We start from the raw sequence: 26805 nt of genomic DNA on the forward strand, positions 1-26805 counted from the left end.
TTTGGCAGCAGTATTGCCCCCAAGGCCATGATAGAGGCACAACGACCCTGGCCTCAGCAAGCTCATGGCCGCATGGTAGGACTGCGAGAGGACACCGTGGCCACATGGCTAGATCTGTGCGAGGCAAACCCCCCACGACCCCATGGCTAGGCCATGGGGCTGGGTGGTTGCAAAGTTGCACCTGTGGCTAGGCCACGAGGTTGCCCCCATGGGTGCGGTTGGGCCATGAGGTTGCTTTTTGTGAGGCCTTCGGCGGCCTTTTTTACGGGCCTATGGGTCATTTGGCCACTTGCCGCGGATCTCTTGCAACCCTTTGTTGCTGGGTCATCCCAGTTAAGCTGTGTTGATCCATTTACTAATTTATTTTCTGACGCTTTTTCTCATAACACATCAATTACATTAAGTCGCATTAATAACCGCATTAAGCGTAATGTACACAAGTATTCTATGCGCGTACAATATTTGTACATTAATATGATTTTGATGAAACATACAAAAAATTAATGAGACAGGATACATAATACACACAAAAATCAATGTTCATTACATTGATCAAGAATTAGGAATCCTAAAGATAAATTCATAATTTGTTTAATAGACTCATTCAAAAAGAAAAGGCTAAAAACATATCCACGCCCTTGAACTTCCCCTATTTAACCATTTGTGCCCCTCAACTTAAAAGGGGGACCTATTGTGCCCCTCAAGTTGCGAGTTGGGATTTGAACACTTGAAGTTTCAATTTTTGACCCGTCAAATGCCTCATTATACAATCAGCACTACACTTGAAATCACGCATGGTTGAGGAAAATGAGAGATGATTTGGGTACCAACTTGCTCGTTAATACCAAACAAAGGGCTGGATAGGCCGCGATTAACGACAATGAGGGATAGACGACCAACGAGTATGACACAAGACGATCAGTGATGATAGATCAATTGACAATAAGAGAGGGAGCGATGGTTGCCAAAGACTGACAAAAGTAATGAAGGCGAAGCTTAACTGAACTAAACAAGGGCGATTGATGGTGAAAGAGGTAATCAGCGATGGGGGTGGTGAAGCGGCAAACGGCAATGACAAGGAAGAAATGACCGACAAAAGAGGGAACGGCGAAGACAACTACTATGACAATCGAAGAAGACAAAGGGTCGCCCAGATTTGGCTGAAGAAGCTGAACAAACACAATGATGGCGACAACAGCGGTTGCTAATGGTGATGGGGTCGACGATGGCAAGCACGATCAACAAAAACTACGGATGGGGTCGACAACGAAGACTATTAAACCCTGGTACCAAGTTTAATCTGTTGATTAAACCTAATACCGAGTTTAATTGCCCTTAATTAACTCGATTATGATTGCATTTTCATTTTCATTTTCAATTAATTTTTTCACATATATATAAAAGAACTACTTTTATATTTAATATATATTGTATAAATATATTTTTTTAATAATTATATATAATTTATCAATATCTAATGATAAAATTTTATTAGGTCAAGGGATAATTTATCAGTTGGACAAAATTGGGTTTCATTGAAAGATGAACCCCAATCTTCTTCTTCGTCGCACACAGCTTCTCCGTCGCTGTCGTCAGTTTCCCACGCTGTAATACCCCATGTTCGTGTGAGGATGCCACGTAATTTCAATGAGTTTAGAATATCGAAAAATTGATTTTATAGCAATTTCAGGTACCAAATCAACTGCAGGGAATGTCTCGGAGTGAAATTATCTAAAGAAAATCATACAGCATTGATGAGCATCCCAAGATATGATTTATGGTGTCGAGAAAAATCAGATCAGGAACAGTTTTCGGTACAGCTAAAATACAGCTGCCATTTAGGTTGAAAAACCGAATCGTTGTAGGAGGCTCCCGAAAAATCAACGGACCCCTAGGGGGGCTTCGATTTTTCGTAGTAAGCAACCCTTCAGTGGTTTTAGGATGAAACGACAATCTGGTGAGGACACTAGGGCGAAATCGTCTTTTTTAACTAAGTTTCGAAATTATTAATTTTGCGTTTTCAGTATTAAAATGCAATTTAATCCAGTGTTTGAGAGTATAATTGAAATTTTGGAGTTGCCCAAGTGATATTATGATAAAATTGGGGTTTAATGTATAATTTCTCTTAATTTAAAGTGTAATAAATAGTTGTATATATAATATGCACGTGCATGTGTGCGTGAATGGCAGAGGCAGCTTCTGTGAGATCTTCATGGCCGAGATATTAGCCGCAAAATAGGGGGATTGTGGCAGCGAGATTTGAGGGTATGACAGCAAGATTTGAGGAAATTTTCAGCAAGATTTGAGGGAAAAATCTTAAGAAATTGTGGAGCTTTAAGTCATGGTTGCCTATAAATTGGCAGCAATCTTGGTCGAAGGAAGAAGAGATCCAAGAGATCGAGAGAGAGAGAGGGGAGGAGAAGCAAGGAGATTGAGAGGGAGCTAGGTGGCGACTGAAGGCGATGAGCTCGCGGCAAGCAACGGTGGCGGAAGTGGCCGACGCAGCCATGCGTTCCAGCTGGTTGTGTGAAGCTCGAGCGTGAGGCAGACCAACGCGCAAAGGAGCTTCCAGTAGCGATCAGAGCAGCAACGTGGTGGCGTGGGGAAGCCATGGAGGCAAGCTCAGTTGAGGCCGAAGTGATGGCCAGTGAGGCCGATTGCGGCCAAAGTTGGCCGCACAGTTGCAGGCGGCCATGGCCACGAGCTTCGCGGCTGGACGCGAGGCAGGGGAGCTGCCGCAATGGCAGCTCGCGGCGGCAGGCAATGGTGCTACCGGTGCAGTGGCTGGGGGAGGCGGAAGTGGCCGGCGAGGGAGGTGGCAGCGCACGGGCAGTGGTCACATGAAGAAGAAGATGCAGTCCATGCGCTGGAAAAGAAATAGAGGAAGAAGAGAATGAGAGGAAGAAGAAGAAGAAGAAGAAGAAAAGAATAAAGAAGAAAGAGAGGAAGAAGAAGCTGGTTCGTGGAAGCAGGGAAGAAGAAGATGAATAGTAGAAGAGGAAAAAAAAAAGAAAGGAAAAAAAAGGAAAAATGGGAAGAAAATGAAAAAAATTGTTAAAAAGTCTTCGAAAAAATTCCGAAAAATAGGATTTAGATATTTGCTAATATTCCAAAGATTTTGGGCGAGAAAATAGTTCGAGTACGCATTTCGAGAATATGGCACCCATACCGAGGAAGCCGGAGAGACTAAGTCGAGGTAAGTAAAATTTCCTAGAAAATTCTAAAAATTCAAGAATATTATTTTATGAATTATCATAGTGAAATATTCGAAGAAATATGTTAGGAATATTTAGTTTGGATTTATTAGGAAGAAATAGAAAGAAAATTAAAGAAAATACCAGAAATTATGGAAAAATAGGTTTTAATGTTTATTTAAATAAATATGGTGATTAGGATGCTTTGAGGTTGGCACGCAAATCGAGGCGTTGTGCACAAATCGAAGCGATGCACGAATTTCGAGGTAGCCCGATAAACTTGAGAAGGTAAGTGATACTCCCCAATTAAAGTTAGTTTTATGAAAAATGTTTGGTTAGTAAGTGGTTTATGTTCCTCGAAAATGTTTTCATCATATTGACATGCCTTGATATGAATTCATCACATAGACTGCATACATGACATGACTATGAAATACGTAAATACATGTTGATATCATTGATCACTCGCATTTGAGGCCGTAGGGAGTACGAACTGGCACCGCTGCTTTACCAAGGGTGCACCCATACACCTCGGCTTCAAAAGAATGGGCCGCAAAAATGATAGGTAGCATGAGAGGTGCAGTTGACACCTATGATGAAAGACATTGCATTCATGCACAAAATATGTTTTCTGTACCCTTAGTTAGATGATTAGATGATTCATCATCTAACTTGGGCTTTGCCCCTGGAATATTCAAACGTTCCAGGTGGAAATTGTAGCAAATACAAGGATAAATGAGGCATGAAATGGCACTTAGCAGAGTGCATGAGAAATGAAATGTATGTAACATAGTCCTTGTATTTAAGTTTTGCTACTTTAGATTTTGAATGTTTTGAGAAATGTTGAAAATGTAAGAATTTATTTATGATTAATGTTAAGACATCAAGTTTCGATCATTATTTCCGCATTTGATGTGTAAGTGATTCTCTTTCAAGAAAAATGATTAGAAATTCTGGGACAGATTTGAGGAATGATGTGATTTAGTTTTAGTGTTTGAAAGAAAAAAAATTTATTGTTTCGAAATTGTCCCAAGATATAACGCGCCCGGAAAAGCGAGGCGTTACAGTCTCCTCAATCGTCGGCGTCTGCCCCCATCACTATGCACTATGTATGTGTATATATATATATATTTAACAACCACTGCACATTGCCTGTATATATGTATTAATATAAAATTTTGATAAATAATTATGTATAATTTATTAACATATATATTATATTAATATAAAATTTTATCCAAACGTGTCACAAACAAGATTTTAAAATTTCAATGGTGTAATAGGTCTTTTTTGCAACTTGAGTGGCACAATTTTAGGGGTGTAATAGGTGCCTCTCAAATTAAGGGACCTCTCAAGTTAAGGGACGTAAATAGTTAAAACAAGAAAAATTAGGGCAAAAAATTGTTTTTAGCCAAAAGAAAATAATTCATTTTCATGATTACATAGTAATAATAATAATTTAAGTATATACAAAATTATTGCCCCCAGGATATAGGTCGAGCGATTAGGCAAGCGATATGTCCGGTTCATACCGGTAGGTCGTGAGTTCAATCCTCGTCCTGCACAGTGAGACAAAACCTCACACCTACGATTTACTTTTTCTGTCGAAATCGAGGACACAAGCAACGAGGGTCAAGCAAGGGTGGTCATCCCAAGTATATATGAAATTATTATGTTACTCGACGCATTTGCCCAATGCAAACAACATCAGAAGGGCCCAGCATGCTCGCTCCAGGCGCAGGAGAACAATCCTCTAAGCATATAAAGGAAACAATTTCCTCTCTTTTCATGAAAACAATCCTCTAAGGTAATATTTGTTAACTAAGATATAAATAAAAAAAAATAAAATATAAAAAACATTCTAAACAAAAATATTTTTTTATTATATTTATTAATTTTTTTATAAAAAATTACATAATTTTTTATCTTGAACTTTTAAGATAAATTTATCTCTTTCCACCTTTCAGATCATTTATCTTGAACTTTAGAGACAAATTATCTTAATAGAATATTATCTTATTTATTTTAACAATAAGATAAAAAGAACAATTTTTCCCTCTTTTTAGTTCGAATGCATGTCATCTTACCCCTAAGTACCGAAACCTTGTTTCTTGCTTTATTTACATCTCTAGTTGTATGCTAATAAAATTTTTTGATTAAGATTTGATTGTTTTTATTATAAGTTACCAAAACAAATAAAAGAAAGAACAAAGAGCTCTCAGTCCATCCATCATAATCTCAACAGTAATAAATGCAGCTCAAGGGCATAGCCAAGTGATAAAGAGATGAGTTGAAAAGCTTGTCTGAGGATTCTTTGTAAACTTGTCTAGAGATTCCTAATGCGAGTTCAATTTTTGGGAGAAGTATTTTGAAAGAAGACCTTAAAAGCGATATTAGTGATGTTTAAATCTACCACCCTGATCACTTGAGCACATCTCTCGATTTATCTTTTCAGTGTAGCTCTAGAAACGGGATGACTGAAGACGCCAATAATAAAACATAATAAAAAAAAAAAACAATAACAAATGCGACATAAGATCAGAGCACAAAAGGCAGGCATTAAAAGACGAATCAAAACCTTCAAGATGATGATATATTCACAGAGATAACAAATGTCCAAAGTCACCGGCTCGCTTTTACAACTTATCCTTGGGAGGACTGACAGACCGCAAAATGGTTAAATTATCTTAAAATTGCCCCTCCACTCTCATACTTAATTACATCATAAGAGGGGCTGTCCATTGCTCCTAAAACCATATAAATAGAAGAACCTCCTACTAAGTACTAACAGCCTCATTATTTGCTTGCTTGGTTAACAACACCTGACCAGTTACTTACAGACGACAGACACTTTACTTACAAACAGACCCTTTTCTTCAACCTCCATCTATTTACATCAAACAAAGGATCCAACTTTCTCTCCTCACTGAAAATGTCCCAAAACTCATCTGTTACATCAAGATCGTTTTCCACCTTCAAATTTTGCTTGCTATATATACTCTGGGTTTGAGGATTTGATTTCTTCTTCTCTAGGCCAGGGCAGGGATACTGCAGTTTCGCCTATCCCTTTCCAGGCAGTCGAACCCCTCGACCCTCACAGCCGGGTTGTTCCCAAAATTGGCCCGCACGCGTCCTCCTTTCCTGGAGGAGGAAGTTGGGGACGACGACAACCCAGGGGGGATCGGGATCGGAATTGACCGGGGTGAGACCAGGTTGATCTTCTCGTCCCCGAATCGAGCATCCTGAATTAATGGATTAGATACTCTGCTCGGCGGTGACCCGCAAAAAAATGGGGGCGACGAGGCTAACTGTGCATAAGAAGATTGCTCCACACCATTGCCACCCTGTGAAAACCACAAAACCACCTAAACTCAGTAACAAACATCCACACAAGAGTCGAGATGATTCTGTAAATCAATTCAGTTACAAGAAGACATGATCCACAAATTCCTTTTGGAAAAATATTTGATGCCCAGAGAAAGGTCCCATAGCCATAGCCTTTAGTGGCCCACAAAATTTCCTTTGAGATTAACAAAATTCAAATTCTTCCATCTTTTCACACTTTATGGACAAATAAAATCCACATAAACATGTTCAAACCAAATTAGACCAAAAAATCTATACCCAGGATATCATAGATAATTGAATTATACCTTTGGGAGGATGATGTCCAGAAGATCTGTTCCTGCCTTGGATTCACTGAGCTCCATTTGATGACTGTTAACCAAGGAATCCAGCGTTAAAGGAACTGGACTTCCAAAATCAAGCCACCAAGAATTCAACTCAAGGCATCTACAGAAGAAATTACCTGACATGCCATCTCAAGGGCCTGATCGGATCTGTGACGCAGGAGCCGATCAGACCAAGCCGGCGCGGTTTGGGGCAGACCACGGTCTCTCTACGGTCGGAGATCGAAACAGAGACAGAAACGGAGCCCCTCATCTCTTCACAGGCTGCGAAGGCTTTCATTTTGGTTCAGATCTAACTTCGAACAACGCCTGAAAAGATTCCAAAATTTTGAACTTAAGACAAAAGCTAGATGACAAAACGTATACAGATCCGATGAATATTTAAAAATGACAAAAGATTAAACTCGAAGTTAAATTTAGTGAACAGATCTGAAGGAGATGAACAGTTACAGATCTAGATCTAGTCAAAACAATAAATTAAAAATTAAACCTAAAAAAATTGCCGGCTGATAAATACTTTTGACCTATTCTCTTGAGATAGGTGAAATCATTGGCGAGTTCCACCAAACTCGACCTAACATGTACCTAAAATTCGAACTAACCACAAACCAAACTTGTACTGAGGTAAGTGATGCAGATCTACCGCAAAAACTAAAAATTTCCCCCTTTCTCGAAACATAGACTCCTTGCTCTCTCGAAATCTTTTTTTTTTTTTCCGCAGATTTCTTCGCAAAAGATCCACTTCTGCAACTGTTGCACTTTCCTTGTTAACCTAACAGCTCAAATCTAAATCTAGGAAAATATTCGGATTTTCGGAAAATAATTTCCAGATCTGTAATCACAAGCAGCGGAAACAGAGCCAGGTGGAAGGAGAAAAACCGTTCGAATCAAATCGTCGCCGAAATTAAAACGCACATGAAACTTAAAAACAAATTAAATAAACGCATAAAACGTCGAGAAACAGTAAAAATGATGCCTCTAAGGCCAGAAAAGTTGCAGAAATCAGAGGAAAATTTTATCTAAAATTCATGAAATTATGCTTCGTTTCTTTACCTCAGCGACCTGGAGAGAAGCAGTACGGAGGTTAGGCTCCTCCAAGAGGCGGCTACAAATTTAGAAGAAAGGGCAAACTAGAGACAGAAGAGTCAGACGAAGAAAAGATAAGCGAGGAGGAGAAAGCCGAGATTTATATATACAGAGAGAGAGAGAGAGAGAGAGAGAGAGTCGTGTAGAAGAGAGAGAGAGAGAGGAATCAGAAAAAGAAATCTGACGAGAGAGATAGAGAGAGAGAGGAAGAGGAAAGTAATGCGAGGCAAGACGCTGAACAAAGCTGCAGAAAGAAACGGTATTTATTTTTCGCCATTTGCTTTTTATTTAAATATTTCTTTTTACTTTTTAAATATTTTTATTTTATTTTTTTAATATTTCATGCAGGCGGTGCCCATTGATTTTCGCACCCAACCACGCGACTCGACCCTTTTATTCTCAATCACATTCGAGTCCTTCTATTAGGGTTTAATCTTGCTTAGCCCCATTTGATTTCAAAAATTACGTTTTAGCCCCGTCTTGTGATCTTCAATTTGATACGATATTCATTCAATTTGAGAAGAAGAAATCCAAATTCAAATGTCTTTAAAAGGAATTATATAACAGAATAATAAATTTAAATTTTTAAATGAACTAATAATAAAATCATAGATTATTATAAAATATTATTTTCTTTGATAAAATTTTAAAATATCAAAGAAATTGCTATTGCAACACTCTAGGCCACGAGAGTCGATATGTAAGATATTTACCTGCATGAGTAGCCGAACTTCTGAAAAGATAATATTTTTTAAATTTTAAAATATTATTTATGAATTGAATAAAAAATATCATTAATATATTATTTTAATAATATATTTTTTATTTATGTAAAAAAAATAAAGTAAAAATATCATATTCCTTCAAAATCCTAAGTCGACAACAGGCATTCAAGGAAAAGTTTAGAGAGCCCGACGGGCTCACCAACCGTTCTACCGAAATGGGGCAAAAATGACTATTTTGCCCCGTCTACTTTGCAAATTTGCAAAGTGGGCCGCTGCTGCTCTCTCTCTGCTTGTTCGTCTCTCTTCCATGGTCGTCGCCCTCGCCTCGTCGTCGCGCCTCACGCCCATCGCCATCTCAGCAACAGTCTGTGAGGCGAGGAAGCGGAGGCGACGCGAGGGCAGCGAGACGATGGGTGCGAGGCGGCGAGGTGACGGCCATGAAAGGAAGACGAGCGAGCAGGGAGAAAACAGCAGTGAGCGAGGGCAAAATTATCTTTTTGCCCACTTTCTATAAGCGGCTCGGTAAGCTCGTTGGGCTCTGTAGAACGACCCGGCATTCAATAAGCTCAAAAACTGACACCTTTACCAGAATGATCATTTTCCCTTTTTAGTTTCCGTATTTTTGTGTTTATTAAGGATAAAAATTTAAATCTAAATTCAATAACATATTTTTTTCATTTTTTCTCCCATAATCTCTCATATCGACAATTTTAATTATCGGGATTTTGGAAGGAAGAGTAATAGATCGAATACAAACAACATGCATTTCTTCCACACCCAATACTCAATAATTCCTTTTTAATATTCATATTTATACTTATTCAACAATACTTAGTCCATCTTTAATATCATCGTGTAATAAAAATTTATATCTAGTTTGTCACTCCTCCTCGTCTCACAAATTCGCTTCTCTATTTTCTCTTCCTTTTGTTTTTCTCTTGCTCTACCTTTTATCTCATTTTCTCTTCCTTTATAAATATTAGTGTCTGATATGATCACACACGATATCACCATCACTAAAATTCTATATACGATGAATTTTATGACAATCAATAGGGTTATGTAATGAAACTTAAAGATTTAGAAAATGTGACAGGAGTCTCTCTCTACCATGAATGAACCTCTCATACTCTTCTTTCTCTCATCTCTCTTTCTCATTGAATTTCTTGCCATTATTGATTTCTAACCTCAAATTCAATAATGATTGAACCTTCGACTAATATAATTAAATAATTATTGATGCGACACATAAATAAGAGTAAACTTGTTTGCTATTACGAATGGTTAAAATTTATAACTTGGGATATTTTACTTTGCTACAGTTTTTTGACCAAAAATCCCATTTGACATAATTTTTTAATTCAAAAACTAGAATTAGATGCTAAACAAATGACCATAATATCTCAATTAATTTTAAATAATTATAAACAATTCTATTATTATAAAATGAATTAAAAATAAAAATACAAGACTTACCCTTAAGTGGAGGAAATTAATGTCAATTGATTATTTGAGTGAAAAAAATAGAAAAAAAAATAAAAAAAAATGTAACCTCTGTAATTAATCAATTCTTAAATTTAAGTGATCTATGCAAAATATCAATTTATCTAAATGCAAGAGTCAATCAGTCAATAACATAGACGGGAGCCAATTCATCTTTGAATAAGAGAAGCGAATTATTCTCCAATTTATTTTTAAATCATAAAAATAAAGTAATCTTCAACTTTTAAAATTAGAAACACAAATATGGTTTTTAAAAATTCAATTTAAACTATATTTACTAAAATATTATTTGTTAAAATAAGTAAAATAAGGTTGTATCAAGATAAGATTAAAATATTTTTTGAACCAAAATATATAATGATCAAAATAAAGGTATGAAGTATTTTAAAAATTTATTAGATTTTTTGTTAAATTTTTTGAAATGTATTGGGAGGACGTATGTGTCATTTTTTCTTATCTGTAAAACTCAAAATAAATTTATCTAAAGATGGGAGAAAAATAAATTTATCTGGATAATCTAATATAAGAAGTCATGTGACTTATTTTTCAATGGTTGTTAAATAAATTTAACAAATACAATAGAAAATGTTTCTATATGAAATGTTTTTCATATTTCACTTTTTTCGGCTTATATCTTAGTTAACAAACATTACCTTATATAAAAATATTACTCAACGGTGTTTAAGTAGCAGTTTCATTAAGCTTTTATATTGCTTAGTTTTTTTTTTCTCAATAAAAAGGGTAAGACTAAGGATTAAGATATTTTCATTTTAGCATGATTCTAGAACTTATGTCCCACCTAACTCGTTTAGATATTGTAGTTGATAACCATTTTTAGATCCACAATTATAAGACATTCAAGAATTGAGCCATAGATTTGTTAGACGTCAGTAACGACATTATTTGCCCCTTCATCTTTTAAATTCAAAAGACAATGACAGGACATTACACGGGATAACTTTAAGAAGGTGTTTGTGTTACTGATTTGATCACTTATAAGTTACTCTTTTAGTTTATAAGTTATATAGCTTATTTTGTTATGCATTGGTTAAAATTTAAGAAACTAAATACTATAAAGCTTATAAGGTATTTTAATAGCTTATTTAATAAGCTATTTCTCCAATTTTTTTCAAATAAGCTCTTGGTAACTTATTTCATTGACCAACTCAATTACAAAATTGCCTTCGCACAATTCAAATATTTAAAACTTTCTCATCTCCTTCTCTGAATACCTCTTCTATGCTCGACTATTCCTTGCAGCTTCCAACAAATCAACCACCTTCTCTAGCCCAGTGCTGTCACCATCACTTAGATCTCCTCATTTCGTGTTCATCGTCGCCTCTTTCCGTCGCCTATTACCATCATCGTCGTTGCCCATTTCCTCATTCGTTGCTATTGCCGTTGTTTATCTCCTCCTCTATCATCTCAGTCGCTGCCCTTCACTGTATGTATATATATATATAACACGTAATATATGACGTTATACATATATATTTATCTTAATGTCTATTATATTAATAGATTTTTTAATCATTATATATAATTTATTAACATGTGATGATAATATTTTTATTAGTTAGACATCAATTTATAATTTATTTTTATCAAAAATAATAGTTTTATAAATTTTATTTATATTATTTAATAGCATGTTTATTTTAGTTTTTTTGTCAAGTTCTAACAACTTATTAGTTTTTTTAAATTAAATATATAACTATATATCTGACAGCTTAAAATATATTTATTCAAATACTTTTTCAATTTAAATGTTATTCAATTTTTAAATATTAAATAATCTAAAAGTTAAAACAATTTATAAATTATTTTTAACAATGGTAATCCAAACAGCCTCTCAAGTTAAAAACACCCAGACACGAGACCTCCTTTGAATCATATATAATAATTTTAATTAAATAGTAAAACAATTAGATGTTCCGCCGGCGTTTGTCAATGTGTTTCAAACTTCAGTACAATGTATCGACCCTTTTAAGATGTTCACCAACGCCGCCGTCCAAAAGATAATGTTACCTATATTAGTACCAACCTTTGCCATTTAAATTTATTATTCTAACTTTTTTTATTGAATTAATAATTGGGTGTGTCCTGAATTCTAGGCAAGATTTGAATGCAAAATTCGAGAAAAAGGGATAATTTAAAAAAAAAAAAGTTGCTAAAGAGTATTTTTAAATGCTATTTGAATATTTAGAAATTATAGTTAATGTGATATTCTTGTATTATATATTTAATTAATATAAATATATAATACATTAATATATGAGTGTTATTTTTTTTTTGGTAAGTATTTCATTGAAAAAGTAAAAAAGTCAATAACTTATGATATGACGTATTCTTTGAGTCTCACAATAAAAAATAAAAAATTAAACTATTAATAGATTTACATTTTTCCTAACAAAAATAATACATACAATCATAAGAGAAATCTTTAGGAGACTATACTTTGAATTTGGAATTCCGAATTATCATATGTCTTTCTTTTCTAAGCATTATAAAGTTTTTTATGCGAATGTTTGACATTTATGATAAAGACACTCGATTACTCACTAAATAAAGACTTAGAGAGGACCACGATCAACTTCTCATGTCTCACTTTTCTAAGTATTTTAAGTCTTTTAAAACGAATATTGATATTGTGATAAAGACAATCGATTACTCACTTAAAAATACTTAGATAGGACAAAATAAGTATTATTTGGCTTCTGATGTAAATATCAATATTTGTGATGAAAAGATCCGGTTATTCACCAAGATAGTGTTTGTTAATCAAGATATAGATCGAAAAAAGTAAGATATGAAAAGTATTTTAGTGTATATATTAAACTTATCTGGTGACTTTTGAAAAAGATGTCACATGATTTCTTATTTGACATTTTTCAGATATACTTATCTTTTTCTCCCTCTAAGTAAACGTATCTTATACCTTACAGATAAGAAACAATTATGCATATATTCTTCGGTACATTAAAAAAAATTAATAAATAATTTGATAAAAATATTAAAATATTTCTTAATTTTATCTTAATTATTCTATATCTTAGTTCGAAAAATATTATAACATTATCTTAATATAATTTTATCTTACTCATTTTAAGAAACGTTACTCAAATAATAACATAAAGTACAAAAGCATTATCATGAGTGTTATTTCAAATGTCACTCTTGAGTATTTAAGTCGTATTTTTATTTTAAAGCATTCGTTAAGGCGTATTTGGTATATTTATTTTTTAATATACTACTTAATAAGAATATTAAAATACCAAAAAACTTAAGTAAATGCAAACTTAAAAAAAAAGAAAAAAAGAGGGGAAGACAGCGCGAATATAGGGGATTTAATCGTGTGGCGTAGAAAGCACACAGCAAGACGGATCTGAAAAAGAGAAGATAAAGTCACCACAGCTGTGATTTAATAATTAGAATCATATGCCCGCTTAGATGACGTAACAATACTCCAGCTGCCCTAGGGCACCTTCACAACCTGCGCGTCTCTCACCCAGCAACCACCCTTTTTAATACTGGATCTGGATGATGCTAACATAATAGTTAAAAGAAGGTGTAATTTATTTTTTAAGAATAATTTTAATTATTATATAAGAAGTGTGTGTTAAGATGTATTTATCATATATTATTTTTTGTTTTTAAATAATAAATAATGTTAATTATTGTCTTTAAGGTAATAAATACATTTTTGTTTTTTAATAAATATGACTTATTTTCTGATAAGGTAAAATTATTATTTTTATTCCTAAATAATTCTATTATTTTCAAAATGCGGTGCATTTATCATTAACCTTGAGGAGGGAGAAGCTCAATTAGATCGATTGAAGGTTTCGTGTTCTAACTATGTTCTAGTGAAGTTCAAGTCTCAAAGGAATCGATAAAAAACTATGTTCCGGTAAAGTCCAAGTCTAGACGAGGAGAAGAATAAAGAATAATGCACTTGTTAAGGCGAATGAGGTTCTCAGTGAAAGTCGGCTTCTGATTACAAATCCAACTTGAGGTTGATTATAGTTTTTTACTTGTCATAGGTTTCTTGTCCTTGCTTGTTATGTTTTCCCTCATTTGTCGAGTGTGTGGTTTCTTTTAGTTTTTCTAGTGCAAGGTATGTCCCGTATGTGGTTATAGCCGTTTGATGATTTTCTATTAATATATCTTACTTAAAAAAAAAATAATACAATTATTTTGAGATTAAATACAAGGTGTAATAAATATATATTGTGTAAAAATAAAGTGCATTTATTATTATTTATTTGGGGAATATGAGTCAAAGCAAAAATAAGAATATTTATAGCGAAACATCTTTCATTGTCCTTGTTAGCGTTGGCCGTAAATAATTTAATTAGTTGATTAAATGTTTCTAGATATGTATATATTTATTTATTTATTATCAAGCAATATAAATATTTGAAAATTGAAGACAAAATATGATAAATAGTAATTTATTTGAAAATAAGGTGTATCTATTTATTGAGATACATTAATTTCATAAGTAACGTTAGTCGTCGCTCTTTGGGGCAATAATTAAGATTAAGATATAATAATTGTACCTTATTTTTAATCAAAGTACATTTATTATTATTTTTTTTTAATTTTTGCACATTCTTATTGAGATTAGTTGAAAACTAAAAACAAGATGCAATAACTATACATTGTTGGAAAACAAAATACATTTATTACAACATAACTAAAAGTATTGAACGAGTTAAGTTAGGTCAGCACATCTCTTATTTGACTCTTTCTTTTAATGTGTCATGTTAAGTTTGGTCATTTTTTAAAATAAGTCTGTATCATCCTAATATATATTAGAAAATAATGATTAGTATTGCCTCCACGAGTATAATACGGTTGGTTTTTAGGTAACAGATTGTACCTAAGCATGTAGGTTCGAGTCATGCCAGTCGCAGTGTGGGAGTTTCATTCTCTTATGGAGGTTGGTTCTTGTGGGTATCATGCACTATGCCTCTTACCTAATATGCTACCGTGTATCATGATTAACTCCTACATGCGTGACACAGTGTGTGAGCCAAGTTTACATTTTGCACCCAAAATAAAGATTAGCATAATCTCTAAATGTTTAATAAAAGGTCAAGTCGAGTTGTGAGTTGTGTCAGGTGTGCCATGAGATAAGACTACCATGCTATGTGTGAATCCAACCTTTGTACCAGTGGACAAGATTATTAGACTTAATATAAATTTAAAAAAAAAAATAGAAAGTATTTTGTAATTATTTTAAAATATCAAAACGGTGCTGTTTCGATATTTTTAAAACGTTTTTTTTTCCGGAAACACCAAGAAAAAAAAAAATGTTTTTAGGCTATGTTTGTAATTTTGAAAATATTTTGGAATTATTTTATAATATTAACAAAATATTGCTCACTCGTTTTAGATTTGGAAACATGTTTTTCTGCTAATGACTACAATAGAAACCGAAGCAATTTATACTTATATTTGTTTAAATGGATAATAAAATTTATGTTTATCTTTTGATTGAATATTTTTTTATATTAAAATTTTTATTTATGCATATTTTCTCATTTTTGTTTCTTATTTTTTTTAAAAATGTCAGACTATGTACTCTTTGTTGGTTTCAATTCGTTTTTAATTTTCAATTTTTAGTTTTTTAAAATATTAAAAATATGTTTACTTTTATATTTTCAAAAACACATTTTCAAATATAAGAAAAAATTTTGTAAAAAGAATTCAAAACAACAAAAAGTCGTTTTGCCTATTTTTATCACAACACATTCAAAATTTTCAAAACGTAAAAAATATTACAGACAAAAAGAACGTATTTTCAGTAATTTTAAAATAGATATTCAAAATATAAAATTAAAAATAAATTTAAAAGTCAGAACTAAAAATTGAAACACGAAGAGAACAATTCCTAATTTTTTCATTTTCATTTCGTTTCGGATCGGTTTTTCATTTTTTATTTCTTTTTACCATTTCCAATTCTTAGCATTACTATTAAAACATTTCATAAACTGATACATATTTAATAAAATTATTTTAAAATTTATAATAATAATAATAATTAATATTACCCAATTTTAAACAGTGGCCACCGCCAAAGACAAAATATCATAATATTCCACTCGATATGTGTTTCTGCAGAGTGCAGGCGGAAGCTGTACTAATTTATTTAATATTAATTAAATTGTAGGATTAGATTAATAAGTAATGTGGTACCTTGTCTTGTTAATAAGATTTAAAATCATTTAATCAATTATATTAAACTATTTAATTATTAATAAAGAGTTTTGATCTCTAATTTATACTTAAAAACGTTAATATGATAAATTAAATATAATGGCGTGGAATTCACATTATCAAGTTGTGTTAAAAGAATTAAATGGATGAATTTTATATAATTATTATATTTTAATTATCATATGATTATTACTTAGTGTAAACTAATTAACATTGTTTAAGAAATCAAAATTCTATTAATAAATAGTAAAGTATATTTATTAATACTTAATAATTAAGATGAACCCAAAAATATAATTAGACCGTGCTATTTGTACTGAAGGGATAACAGTCCTAATGATTGAAAAGTCTGGGCTTCATCGCCTGGGCTTCATGAAGCTTGATCAAGTTTTATCTAGAGGCGACAACAGCCAAACAATAAGATGGTGTAGCGAGCGATTGGCACAAGGACTCTGGGTAAGATGTAACGGTGGTCGCCCTGAGGTACTACAATATTGGAGAGACAAGAGGATGCATCGACGGTCAATGAGGCGAAACAAGATGACAATAAGGTGAGGTGAGACATAACTTATCGAGGCGACCATGGTAAAGGGGAGAAAAGGTGGCCAAAGATAAGGGTAATGAATCTATAAATTATGTGAAGATATTTTAATTATTTGACACCTCCAATCAACTTCACACGATTATCCTAATAAAGTAGCGTTTTGCTATATTAAATGAGAAGGGCAAGGAGGCTTGGAGGGAGAGTGAGGGGGGAGACATACGATATTTTCATGTCTCAAGACCTATTGCATAGGGGCAGGCACGTATATACGTTTGTATTATTTTGTTTGACCAGACCAGGCAACGTGTCAATCGCCATACTTTTTGACCTTTGGTGCACGCACATGTTAATTTACTATATATATATATGCTAGCTTAATTATTGGCATAATCAATTAATTGGGCTTGATTTTTTATGTGCCATAAAAAAAAGTTTATTAAAAAATAAAAAAAGAGTTTGAAAGCTTAAAATAATTTTCAAGCTAAAAAATGGTATCGTGCATAAAACTCTAAAGAGTATTATGATTTCTCGAAGATCGAGATATTGAGAGATCATAAGATTTGAAAAAGTGATAATTACAATTTCTTCAAAAATTGAAAATTAGGAGACCAATATAGTTTCTTGGGGACTTACACAAGAGAACTATTATTGTCCTCCATTGTAACCAATCTTTGACCTAGAGCTTGTTTTGTAAATTTTATTTTTGATTGGAGAGTTGAATAAAACGCAAGTAAGATAATTTTGATATTCGAAAATCATTTCAAAAATTATGAGAAAATAATAAATATTTATCAAATTTTAGTATGTATAAGAATCATAATTTTAGTAAATTTTGAAATATTGGAATAAATGTTACCTATTAGAATCTTACTTATAGTAGACCTCAAAATACTAAAAATATTTATCAAAAAACTCTACTAACTTCTATAAATATATGAGCCTTCATTTAAAAAAAGATATATTTTTTATATTAATTACAATACTGCATTTAAACTTTTAGTATCTAATTTAAATATCGAAATATTTGAACTAAAATGGTTCTGCGCCCTCTGATCATTCTTTTTTTTTTTTATAGAATTTAAACATATTAAAAATAATATTTTCAGTTAATAAATTTTTTATTATGTTTAAACGACAACAATTTAAAACTTGATTTATGGAGTCAATTATCAAATTTATAGAGACTGATTTCCATATTTTTACAAACCCTTAATCTATTTAGCAAACTACACCTCACTAAAGTGATAATTTTATTTTTGTATCTTAATTGTTTTGAATAGTTAAATTGGAAAGAATTGTTTAGTGGGATACAGTGGAGTACGTGATTGGAGGGCGGTGTGTGTGGTCGTGCCCACAAGTAACAAGAGGAACATATTCTGTTCAGCCTCTGCCCCCACTCTGTAAATTAAACCAAAGTTTGGGCGACATGCAATGCATGATATAAATATAGTCTAAGTGACTCGACCACGATAAATTGAGATTTACACCAATAAATTATGCATTTGATTTCTTGTCCTGTATAGTGAGACAAAATTTTTATTTGTGATTTATTTTCTTTATCAAAATCGAGGTCACAAGTGGTGGGAGACCACGCCCTTGCGATAATTCCAAATATATAAATATAATATGAACACGGAAAAAGAGAAAAAAAAATGTAGCCATGGACTTTTAAGTGGCCGCGAATCAGCCGTGAATGAATGAAATGAACCCATAAAATCAGATTCTCAGTCAACCGCCATATAACGAAAGCAAAAGGTGTGGAATCCAGCGAGCAGAGTGGGTGATGATTTGATTGTGTGAAAGGCAAAAGAGCGACCCGACCCGACCCGACCCAACAATCAGGAGGTGGATGGAGAATGGAGGGTGGAGGAGTCGCATTGATTCACAGCTAGCTGTGTCGGGTAGGGTCCAATGTCCAACCATTGAAAATAAATAGGTCACGCAAATCTATCCATTATTCTATTATTCTAGTTGTGCATTCTCAAGCATGGCTTCAAGGGCCAATAGGACCACTACTGTCGTGGGCATGAATTGTGAAGGAATATTTATGTGCCCTCTCTCTTGCTTTATTATTTATTTATTAAATTAGACTTGGTGAGATAAGCTCTCCCCAATTCCCCACTTTTGGGTATACTGTTATTATTTTTGAGATATATATATATATACATATATTTGCGATTATTTTTAAAGAAAAGGGTAATGCCAAAAAGAAACCCGCAAGAGTTGAATCCAAAAAGTCCAAAATTTAAAGTGGCGAAGCAACCAAAAACACCAAACGACGGACCATTTGAAAAGCGATGTTTTTGTTGATTTGGTGGAACAGTGTATGAATCCAACCCCATATGACGCTAATTCAAAGCTCACTCAGCTTCTCAATTATTAACACGTACACGCCATTTGATTTTTGGGTAGTCAAAGACGCACGTGCATTTCCTCTTTAACACACCCATAAGCACAATCAAATCAAGACAGACAAGTAAACACGAAGGAGGACTGCCAATTCACAATTGACTCAACAGGGAATGCATTAACCAATTTGATTGGATTGGATTCAATTTGGAGAAAAGTTACAAGCACGTGAAAAATCTACTCTCTACGGCATCTTCTTCTAGCAACATTAAACGTTTACCTTCTGGATGATGCTGGAGAATTCTCCTCCTTCCAGATCAAGCCGAGGATGCGTCCCCTGACTCAGCTGCAGCTCTTTTCTTGGCAAAGTACTCTTCCGCGCGCGCAAGGTTCTTTGCGACTGATGGCTTCACCCACTTCTTCCGCCCTGGAAGTACGGTCAACGAACAACCGGCAGCCTCGAGCTTTTCCTTGGCTGATACTGAGAAGGCACGGGCCTTGAAGTTCAACTTCACGCTTAGTTCGCCATCACCGAGAACCTGAAACAAAGAGAGACGCTGTCAACTTTCAAAGATACAATGTAGAGTTAAAAGGGAATCAAAACTAAAATGAAATGCAGATGTCTTTCAAGGAAGGAAAGATCTCAGAATGATCATTGGAGGCTTGTTGGGATGATAAGTTGTGTCACCGGAGTCGATGCAAAGATCATTTGGCACTTGACAGCAGTTCAAGTTGAATGGAGTAGCTGAGAGGAGAGACCACAGGCAGTGGTAGAAGGGAGACATAAGACTGGAGCAATAATGAGGTGAGAGAGAGGAGAAGAGCCAAAAAAGAGACCATACATCCCTTAGGGAAAGAGGGCTTCTCTTTATATAGGATCCCTGATAAGAATCCTTGGGGCAGAGGCCCAATCAAGGGCATGGGCAGGTGTCTGTATTGCCCCATGTTTCCTTTTGATGTCTTGATGTCCCCCAAGAATGATACAACAACTGTCCAATTATCATATGATGTTCTATATGACCCCTATCGGTCTGGCAGATGGGTCTCCCTCTCTCTCTACCAGTTGGCTGAGGCGACAGCTGCTCTCCAGAGTTCTAGGTCTCATCTTTCCGGGCCACATCCACTTTAGATCAACAGAACAGCTCCCACGCTCCTGTTAGACTTGGGGTACAACATATTTCCAAAGATCAATGTTCCAAGTGAAGAGGAATGCTGCTTAAAGTGGAGATCCACTGGCCAAGAGAAGGTGATGCCCAAGCTGTTGATGGGGTATATGACTTGAGAGGGGACCCACCAGCTGAGCCAGGATAAGGCTTGAGCAGAGTGTAGGCAGAGCTCTAACGAGGTTTGTCTTATCCGTTCCCACATGTCCCCTCAAGTCCTACATGTGAGACCCAAGGACATCTTTACTAGGTGAGCAGCAGTTGCCAGGCAGCAAGCCCGGGGGAAGCATACTGACACTCATCCAATTGTTGCAATTCAAGAGGCAGGTGTTCAATCAGCTAACTTTGAGTTACCACATAGGCAAACTCAGGAATTTATGTCCACCTTCCGAAAGCTAAAGGATTTATGGACTTTCTGCACGTATTAAAGATGGTTGACACTAAGATGACTTTTTTATGGGTTCTGCCATGGAATTAGGGACCCATGGAAAAGATGTTCAGTTGACACCATTCGGTTTGTACCAATCTAGTTGTCATCATAATACAGTCACCCTCCCTCTAGTACAACATTTCAAGCCTTCATCTAACTAAATGAGGTCAGCTAACCAATCACCTTTCCTTGTTTTTTTTTGTGCTGGATAGCAGACAACGGATGAAGTAAATTTTTGAATGTTAAGGGGTGCTTCTGAGTACTAAGAAAAGGTTCAAGGTTATCAGAAGAGGTCTAGTTCCTGTTCAAGATATATTATCTTTTTGGTGAAATAAAGTGCAAAAATGGAAATCACAACATAAAATATCTATGAACAGGTAAAAGGGCCTATAATAAGGATGTGAGGGAGCAAATGTCTGATGCTACACATTTATATTGTCAATAATATTTCAGACATAACAGATCTCTTCAGATTTTTGGAAAGAAACAACTACCTCACAGTTATCCAAACAAGACCTCTTTTAGTTATTGTTCTGCAAAAGAGGTAAGGGTTATCTTAATAGGTAATTCCTACTTCTCAAAACCATTGATCCATCTCTAACATTAGAGATCTACAAATTATGTCTCTGACATCCAATTAACCATACCATGGTCAATTTTTCATGAGTCACGGTGATGCAGACCCCAAAGCCAAAACACGAGTAATCCCGATGTCACACGACCCAAGGGTATAGAAGTAATTGCAAGAAATAATTGTTCAATACATGTAATTCTTCTTTGTTGTACTCTGTAGTATTGTACCTTTCAGGTTATTACTAACTAAAAGGAGAGAACAACCTATAAATAGGCTGGATTAGTTAGAGAATGCAATTGATGAATGAAATATGAATTCTTCCTTCTCAAATTCTCTCTCTTTCTATTCTCTCTGAATTCTCCCTCCATTCTTTTGATTTCTCCCTTCCTTTCTATTCTCTCTTCCCCGATTCCTTCCAAATTCCAATTCTAAACCCTAGGTGATGGAATTCTTCCTCGAGTTTCAGGAATGCAAAAGGCTGAGGAATTTCCGATTTTGGAGCCAGCAGTCCAGGTAAGAGGTTCTTCTCAAACGTCGCATTATACTCCCATGCCAAGGTTGGAGATACTGGTTTTTGACAAATCAAAACTGAGACGGTGGATTCGTAGATGCGAGAGATCTTTTCAGCATTATAATATACCAGAAGGACAGAAGGTTAACCTTGCAGCAGCCTATCTCAACGATACGGCTGACTCATGGTATCAAGTTTGGAATAAGATGAGGAGATTTGAGGTCAATTGGACTGAGTTTGTGGTGGATCTATGTGACCGGTTTGGAGAGAAGTTAATGATGGACGTGGTTGAAGAATTTAACAAATTAAAGCAAGATGGATCTGTGATGGAGCTTCAGATCCAGTTTGAAGAATTAAGGTCTTTAATGCTGAATTCTCAGCCTGCTTTAACAGAGCCATATTTTGTTTCCAGCTTCAGAAGTGGCCTTAAGGATGAACAAAGGCCAATTGTAAAAATGATGCAGCCTGCCACTATTAAGCAGGCTGCTGAGAAGGCAAGGCTACAGGAGCTTGCATTAGAAGTGATTCTCAAAAAGTATCTTTATGGAAATTCAGCCTTTGTTCAGCCAACAGTTGGAAGGAAATCAAGACAATTTGAATTTTAGGGTTTATCCTAACCCTCTTTCAGGTAAATCATCTACTATGGAGCAGAGAAGGAAGTTAGGCTTGTGCTATAAATGTGGAGATAAATTCAGTCCTGGCCATCAATGTAGAAGACAGTTACTAAATATGGAAGGCTTAGAAGAAGAAAATGAAGGAGAGTCGGCGGGAATTGGATGAAGAACAGCGACTCAGTTGTAATAGTTTCTTGGGAACAAGAAATCTCTTAAGGAGGGGGGATTGTCATAACCCAAGGGGTACAGAAGTAATTGTTAGAAATAATTGTTCAATATATGTAATTCTTCTTTGTTGTACTGTAGGTTGCTGTAGGATTGTACCTTTCAGTTTATTACTAACTAAAAGGAGAGAACAGCCTATAAATAGGCTGGATTAGATAGAGAATGCAATTGATGAATGAAATCTGAATTCTTCCTTCTTGAATTCTCTCTCTCCCCTCTGTTCCCTCTGACTTCTCCCTCCATTCTTCTGATTTCTCCCTTCCTTTCTATTCTCTCTTCCCCGATTCCTTCCAAATTCCAATTCTAAACCCTAGGTGCATGACACCCGATTACTCAAAACCAATATCAATACTCAATATCAATTATCAAAATCTACCTTTAATTACAATACTAATGGATACAAATCTACTCTAACTAGGATTCCCTTAATCCAATCTAATTAAGATTCTACTAACCAAAGGAAACAAAAAGATGATAAAAGAAATCACAAGAAATTAGGAAACAAATTAAAATAGGAAATAAAATAAAAAAATAAAATAAACTATATTAATTCATAAAATTTACCATTCTGTCTTGCATCACACAGTTTTTGAATTTTTGAAGTATGTACTAATCAATTACTAAATTAAAGACAATAAGGAGATGAAGAGGAGGAAGATATTCATCCAATGTTTTAACTCACTCAGTGTTATTAAAGGCTCACGGTGCACTAATGCGCAAGGCAAGGCGCACGCCTGATGGAACTAGGCGCATGCTAACTAAAAAAAAATAAAAATATATATCCTAATTAAAGAATAAAGTATAAAATAGGTCATAACTCTTAATAACATATTCACAAATATGTTATCAAGGAAATTAAAAAATTCAACAAATACTAATGAAAAAAACAATAAAAAATACCAAAAGATGCAATTTAAAAGTCTTTAAGTCAACTTAAATTAAATCTTAAAACAATTTATAGGTCTTAAATCTTAATCAAGATTAACTAATTATACATTTTAAATAATCTAAAAATCATCTTCATCATCAAGATCAAACATTTCCATATTTTCATCATTAGAAGCATCATCTCTACTATCTTCTTCCACATCATCTCTCTCTCCATTTTCATCTAGTTCAAATTCAATTGGAGCATTTGAAGTAGTAGCCCTTTTACTCATTGTCAAATTTGTAATTGAAGCAATAAATTTAAACCCTAAACAGTAAAAACTTAAATAAAGCAATAAATAGTCAAATAAAAACTTAAAAAACATTTAAAAAAGCCTAGGCGCGCCTAGGCCCAAGGCGCCTTGGGCCTAGGTGCGCCTTTTGCGCTCGCCTAGAGGCATTCCAGGAGCCCAAGGTGCGCCTTTAATAACATTGAACTCACTTATTGCATTTTTACTCATTTTTTTAAAGGTGAGAAAAAAAAACGTTGCTGCAAAGGGAGTTATTGCTGTACATCACGTGACTAGTCCAAATTTCCTATGATTATGTATTATCACTAGAGATCACTTCCATTCAAACCCCCTTCCCCAAAAAAAAAACAAAGGAAAAATATACAGATGCATACTAAGACACAACTCTGATGAGAGTTGATAAAATGGGATAAGTTTGTGAGGAAGACCAACAAAGACTTGGGTGAAAACTTTTACGATATAGTCATAGCTTTACAAAAAATATGGTCATGGATGGTGACCTAGAGTCCATGTAACTGACCACCTCATGGAATCAAGGCTTTGCATTGTTGTTGTTGTGCATACTATATATAAACTACCGGTTAATGATACAAGCAACAAATCACCACCCAATTCTGTGAAATCACAACCCTTCTCCCTTCAATTCAAGTCCCCAGTCCTTCAAAATACCACTTCAATTGTAAATCACCAGCAATTTGGAATCCCAATGTGCTCATGTTTGCCAATAGTGATGGTGATTGAGGATGAGAAATTGGGAGAGGTGGGCATGTAGCTGGATATAGCTTCAGGGCTACCTTTGTCAAGAGAGGGTGGTAATGGCTGGTGGATTTTGTTTCAGGGATGCATGTGGATTAGGTGGTGGTTGTGTTGGTAGATTCAGAGGTGGCAGTGGCTGAGGATTATCTGTCAGAGGCAAGAATGAAGAGATAGACAAGGAAAGATGGCAGTAGCTAGTGGCTTTCGAGGTGGCACTGGTGGTAAATCCAATGGTGGTGTAAGAGTAGACTCAATCTATCAGTGGGATTTTGGGAGACCGATTTTGGGGTGGGGGGTAGCTGTGGCTTAGTTCTTGTCTGCAATAGGTGAGAGCTGAGAAATAAAAGGGAGGGGAGAAAGACATTTGCTTAGCATTTTGTAATTCAACGGCTAATTTTAATGAAAACATATTAAATTGTTTTTGTGCATTTCAGATATTTTTTATCTCGTGTCAGTGGAAAAAAAAATATATTATGGCCATTAATAACTGGTTTCTGTTATTTGTAGGATGCTAGGGTTATTTTATTGTTAGGTGTCACATGCGGCGACTTATTATCTATCATTTTTAAAAATTTTCCTTAATACTATAATTGGTATTTCCTTTATTACTGTTATTGCTTATTGTAGTGTTGCTTTAATTCCCAGCTGTAATAGTTAGTTATTGAGAGAATATTCTAGGGAGAACCCACATGTATGGACTAGAATAGGACAAACTGGTTGTTATAACCGCTTGTAAGGGAGAATCTGTTATGGCAACACCCATGCTAGGAGGTATATATATCCCTCCTAGACCTTCCAGAAAGGATATCGAGAATATCATTAAAATTCAACATTTCTCTCTCTCTCTTTCTATCTCTCTATTCCTCTCTGTTCTTTTTTCCCTTTTTTCTGCCTAACTTTTCTCTCTTCTACTGCTATTCACCGATTTCTACTAAGTCAGTGAGATAGCCATTGTCACTAGCTGACAATTTGGTATCAAAGCAATGGTCTTGACTGGAGTACTAGAGAAGTCTTCTATGGCGGAAGGTACCTGCATGAAGAACTTTGAGTCATAGCTACAGCAGTTCAGCTCGACAGTGACTGAATTCCAAAGCCGCATAGATCAGCTAGAGCTGAGTTCGAAACGCAATCACGAGGCAATCTTGGCAATGGATCGCAAGATGGAGAATTCAATAGGGGGGCTGGAGAGGAGATTCAATAGAGCTTTGTCTCAAATGTGAGAGGACAATGCGCAAATGAGAGCAAAGCTGGGAGCCCAACTCCAACAATTTATGGTCATGTTCACTCGCCAAAACACGGTAAGAATGGCTCCTGAGTTCCCTCCTAGAGATAGAATAGAACCCTTAATACTCGAAAATAGGAGAGACAGAGTAGTGGGAAATAATGGAATTGAGATCGAACCGGAGGAAGATATAGGGAATATGATGGAAGGTGGACAAGAAGGGCCGAATCATCCACAACAACCGAGGTTTCCAATGCCTCGACTAGAGATTCTGGTGTTTGATGGGAATAACCCTTGATGGTGGGTAAGAAAGTGTGAGCGCATGTTTTGATTGGTATAATGTACCTGAAGGAAGAAGAGTAGCCCTGGCTTCAGCCTAATTTGATGACCTAGTAGACGCTTGGTACCAGGGGTGGACTAGGGTTAGGGATAATCCTACATGGGGGGAGTTCATTGATAGGCTGTGTGAGAGATTTGGAGAGGAGCATGTCAGCCATTATTGAGGAGTTCAATAAATTAAAACAAGTGGGTGAGGTGAATACTTACCTGAGGAGCTGAGATCGTTGATGATCAACAACAATCCCCACCTCTCATAAGCTTATTTTGTGTCTAGTTTTTTGAGTGGGCTCAATGATGATTTAAGGCCCCGCACAGGGGAGCAAGTGGTAGAGAGTGCACGTTTGCAAGAGATGGTGGTAGAGGCCTTGTTGAAGAAGCAGAGGCAACAACACAGGGCTGTAACTGGGGGTGCATCTCATCAAGGGGAAAAGGGACACAATCGTGATTGGAATAGAGGCAATCAGGGTGTCAGCAATTC

General features: G+C 35.0%; 2 protein-coding genes across 2 annotated transcripts in view; both read right to left on the bottom strand.

The window, feature by feature from the left end:
• Positions 1 to 5753: 5753 nt before the first annotated feature.
• Positions 5754 to 8166, bottom strand: LOC127805498 (uncharacterized). Its single transcript, XM_052342258.1, has 4 exons — positions 7937 to 8166; positions 7003 to 7192; positions 6848 to 6911; positions 5754 to 6538 (listed from the first exon to the last, which is right to left on the bottom strand). Exons 2-4 carry the CDS (start codon positions 7161 to 7163, stop codon positions 6224 to 6226), a joined length of 540 nt encoding a protein of 179 aa, XP_052198218.1. The 5' UTR covers positions 7164 to 7192; positions 7937 to 8166; the 3' UTR covers positions 5754 to 6223.
• An 11277-nt stretch (positions 8167 to 19443) lies between these two features.
• The window catches only part of LOC127806136 (50S ribosomal protein L15, chloroplastic), a 30047-nt gene continuing 22685 nt past the window's right edge, over positions 19444 to 26805 (bottom strand). The window contains exon 4 of the mRNA XM_052343206.1: positions 19444 to 19854. Coding sequence (XP_052199166.1) covers positions 19633 to 19854 — 222 coding nt within the window. The 3' untranslated portion in view covers positions 19444 to 19632. The remainder of the gene's footprint in view (positions 19855 to 26805) is intronic.

Source organism: Diospyros lotus, chromosome 7 (genome assembly GCF_014633365.1).
Source record: "Diospyros lotus cultivar Yz01 chromosome 7, ASM1463336v1, whole genome shotgun sequence".
NCBI lineage: Eukaryota > Viridiplantae > Streptophyta > Magnoliopsida > Ericales > Ebenaceae > Diospyros > Diospyros lotus.

Excerpts from the sequence above, each read along its gene's own strand:
- LOC127805498 (XM_052342258.1), bottom strand. The coding sequence starts at position 7,163 with ATGAAAGCCTTCGCAGCCTGTGAAGAGATGAGGGGCTCCGTTTCTGTC. Across the intron at positions 6,912-7,002 it reads CCCTTGAGATGGCATGTCAG|TCATCAAATGGAGCTCAGTG; the intron begins GTAATTTCTTCT and ends CTTGGTTAACAG. Across the intron at positions 6,539-6,847 it reads TGGACATCATCCTCCCAAAG|GGTGGCAATGGTGTGGAGCA; the intron begins GTATAATTCAAT and ends TGGTTTTCACAG.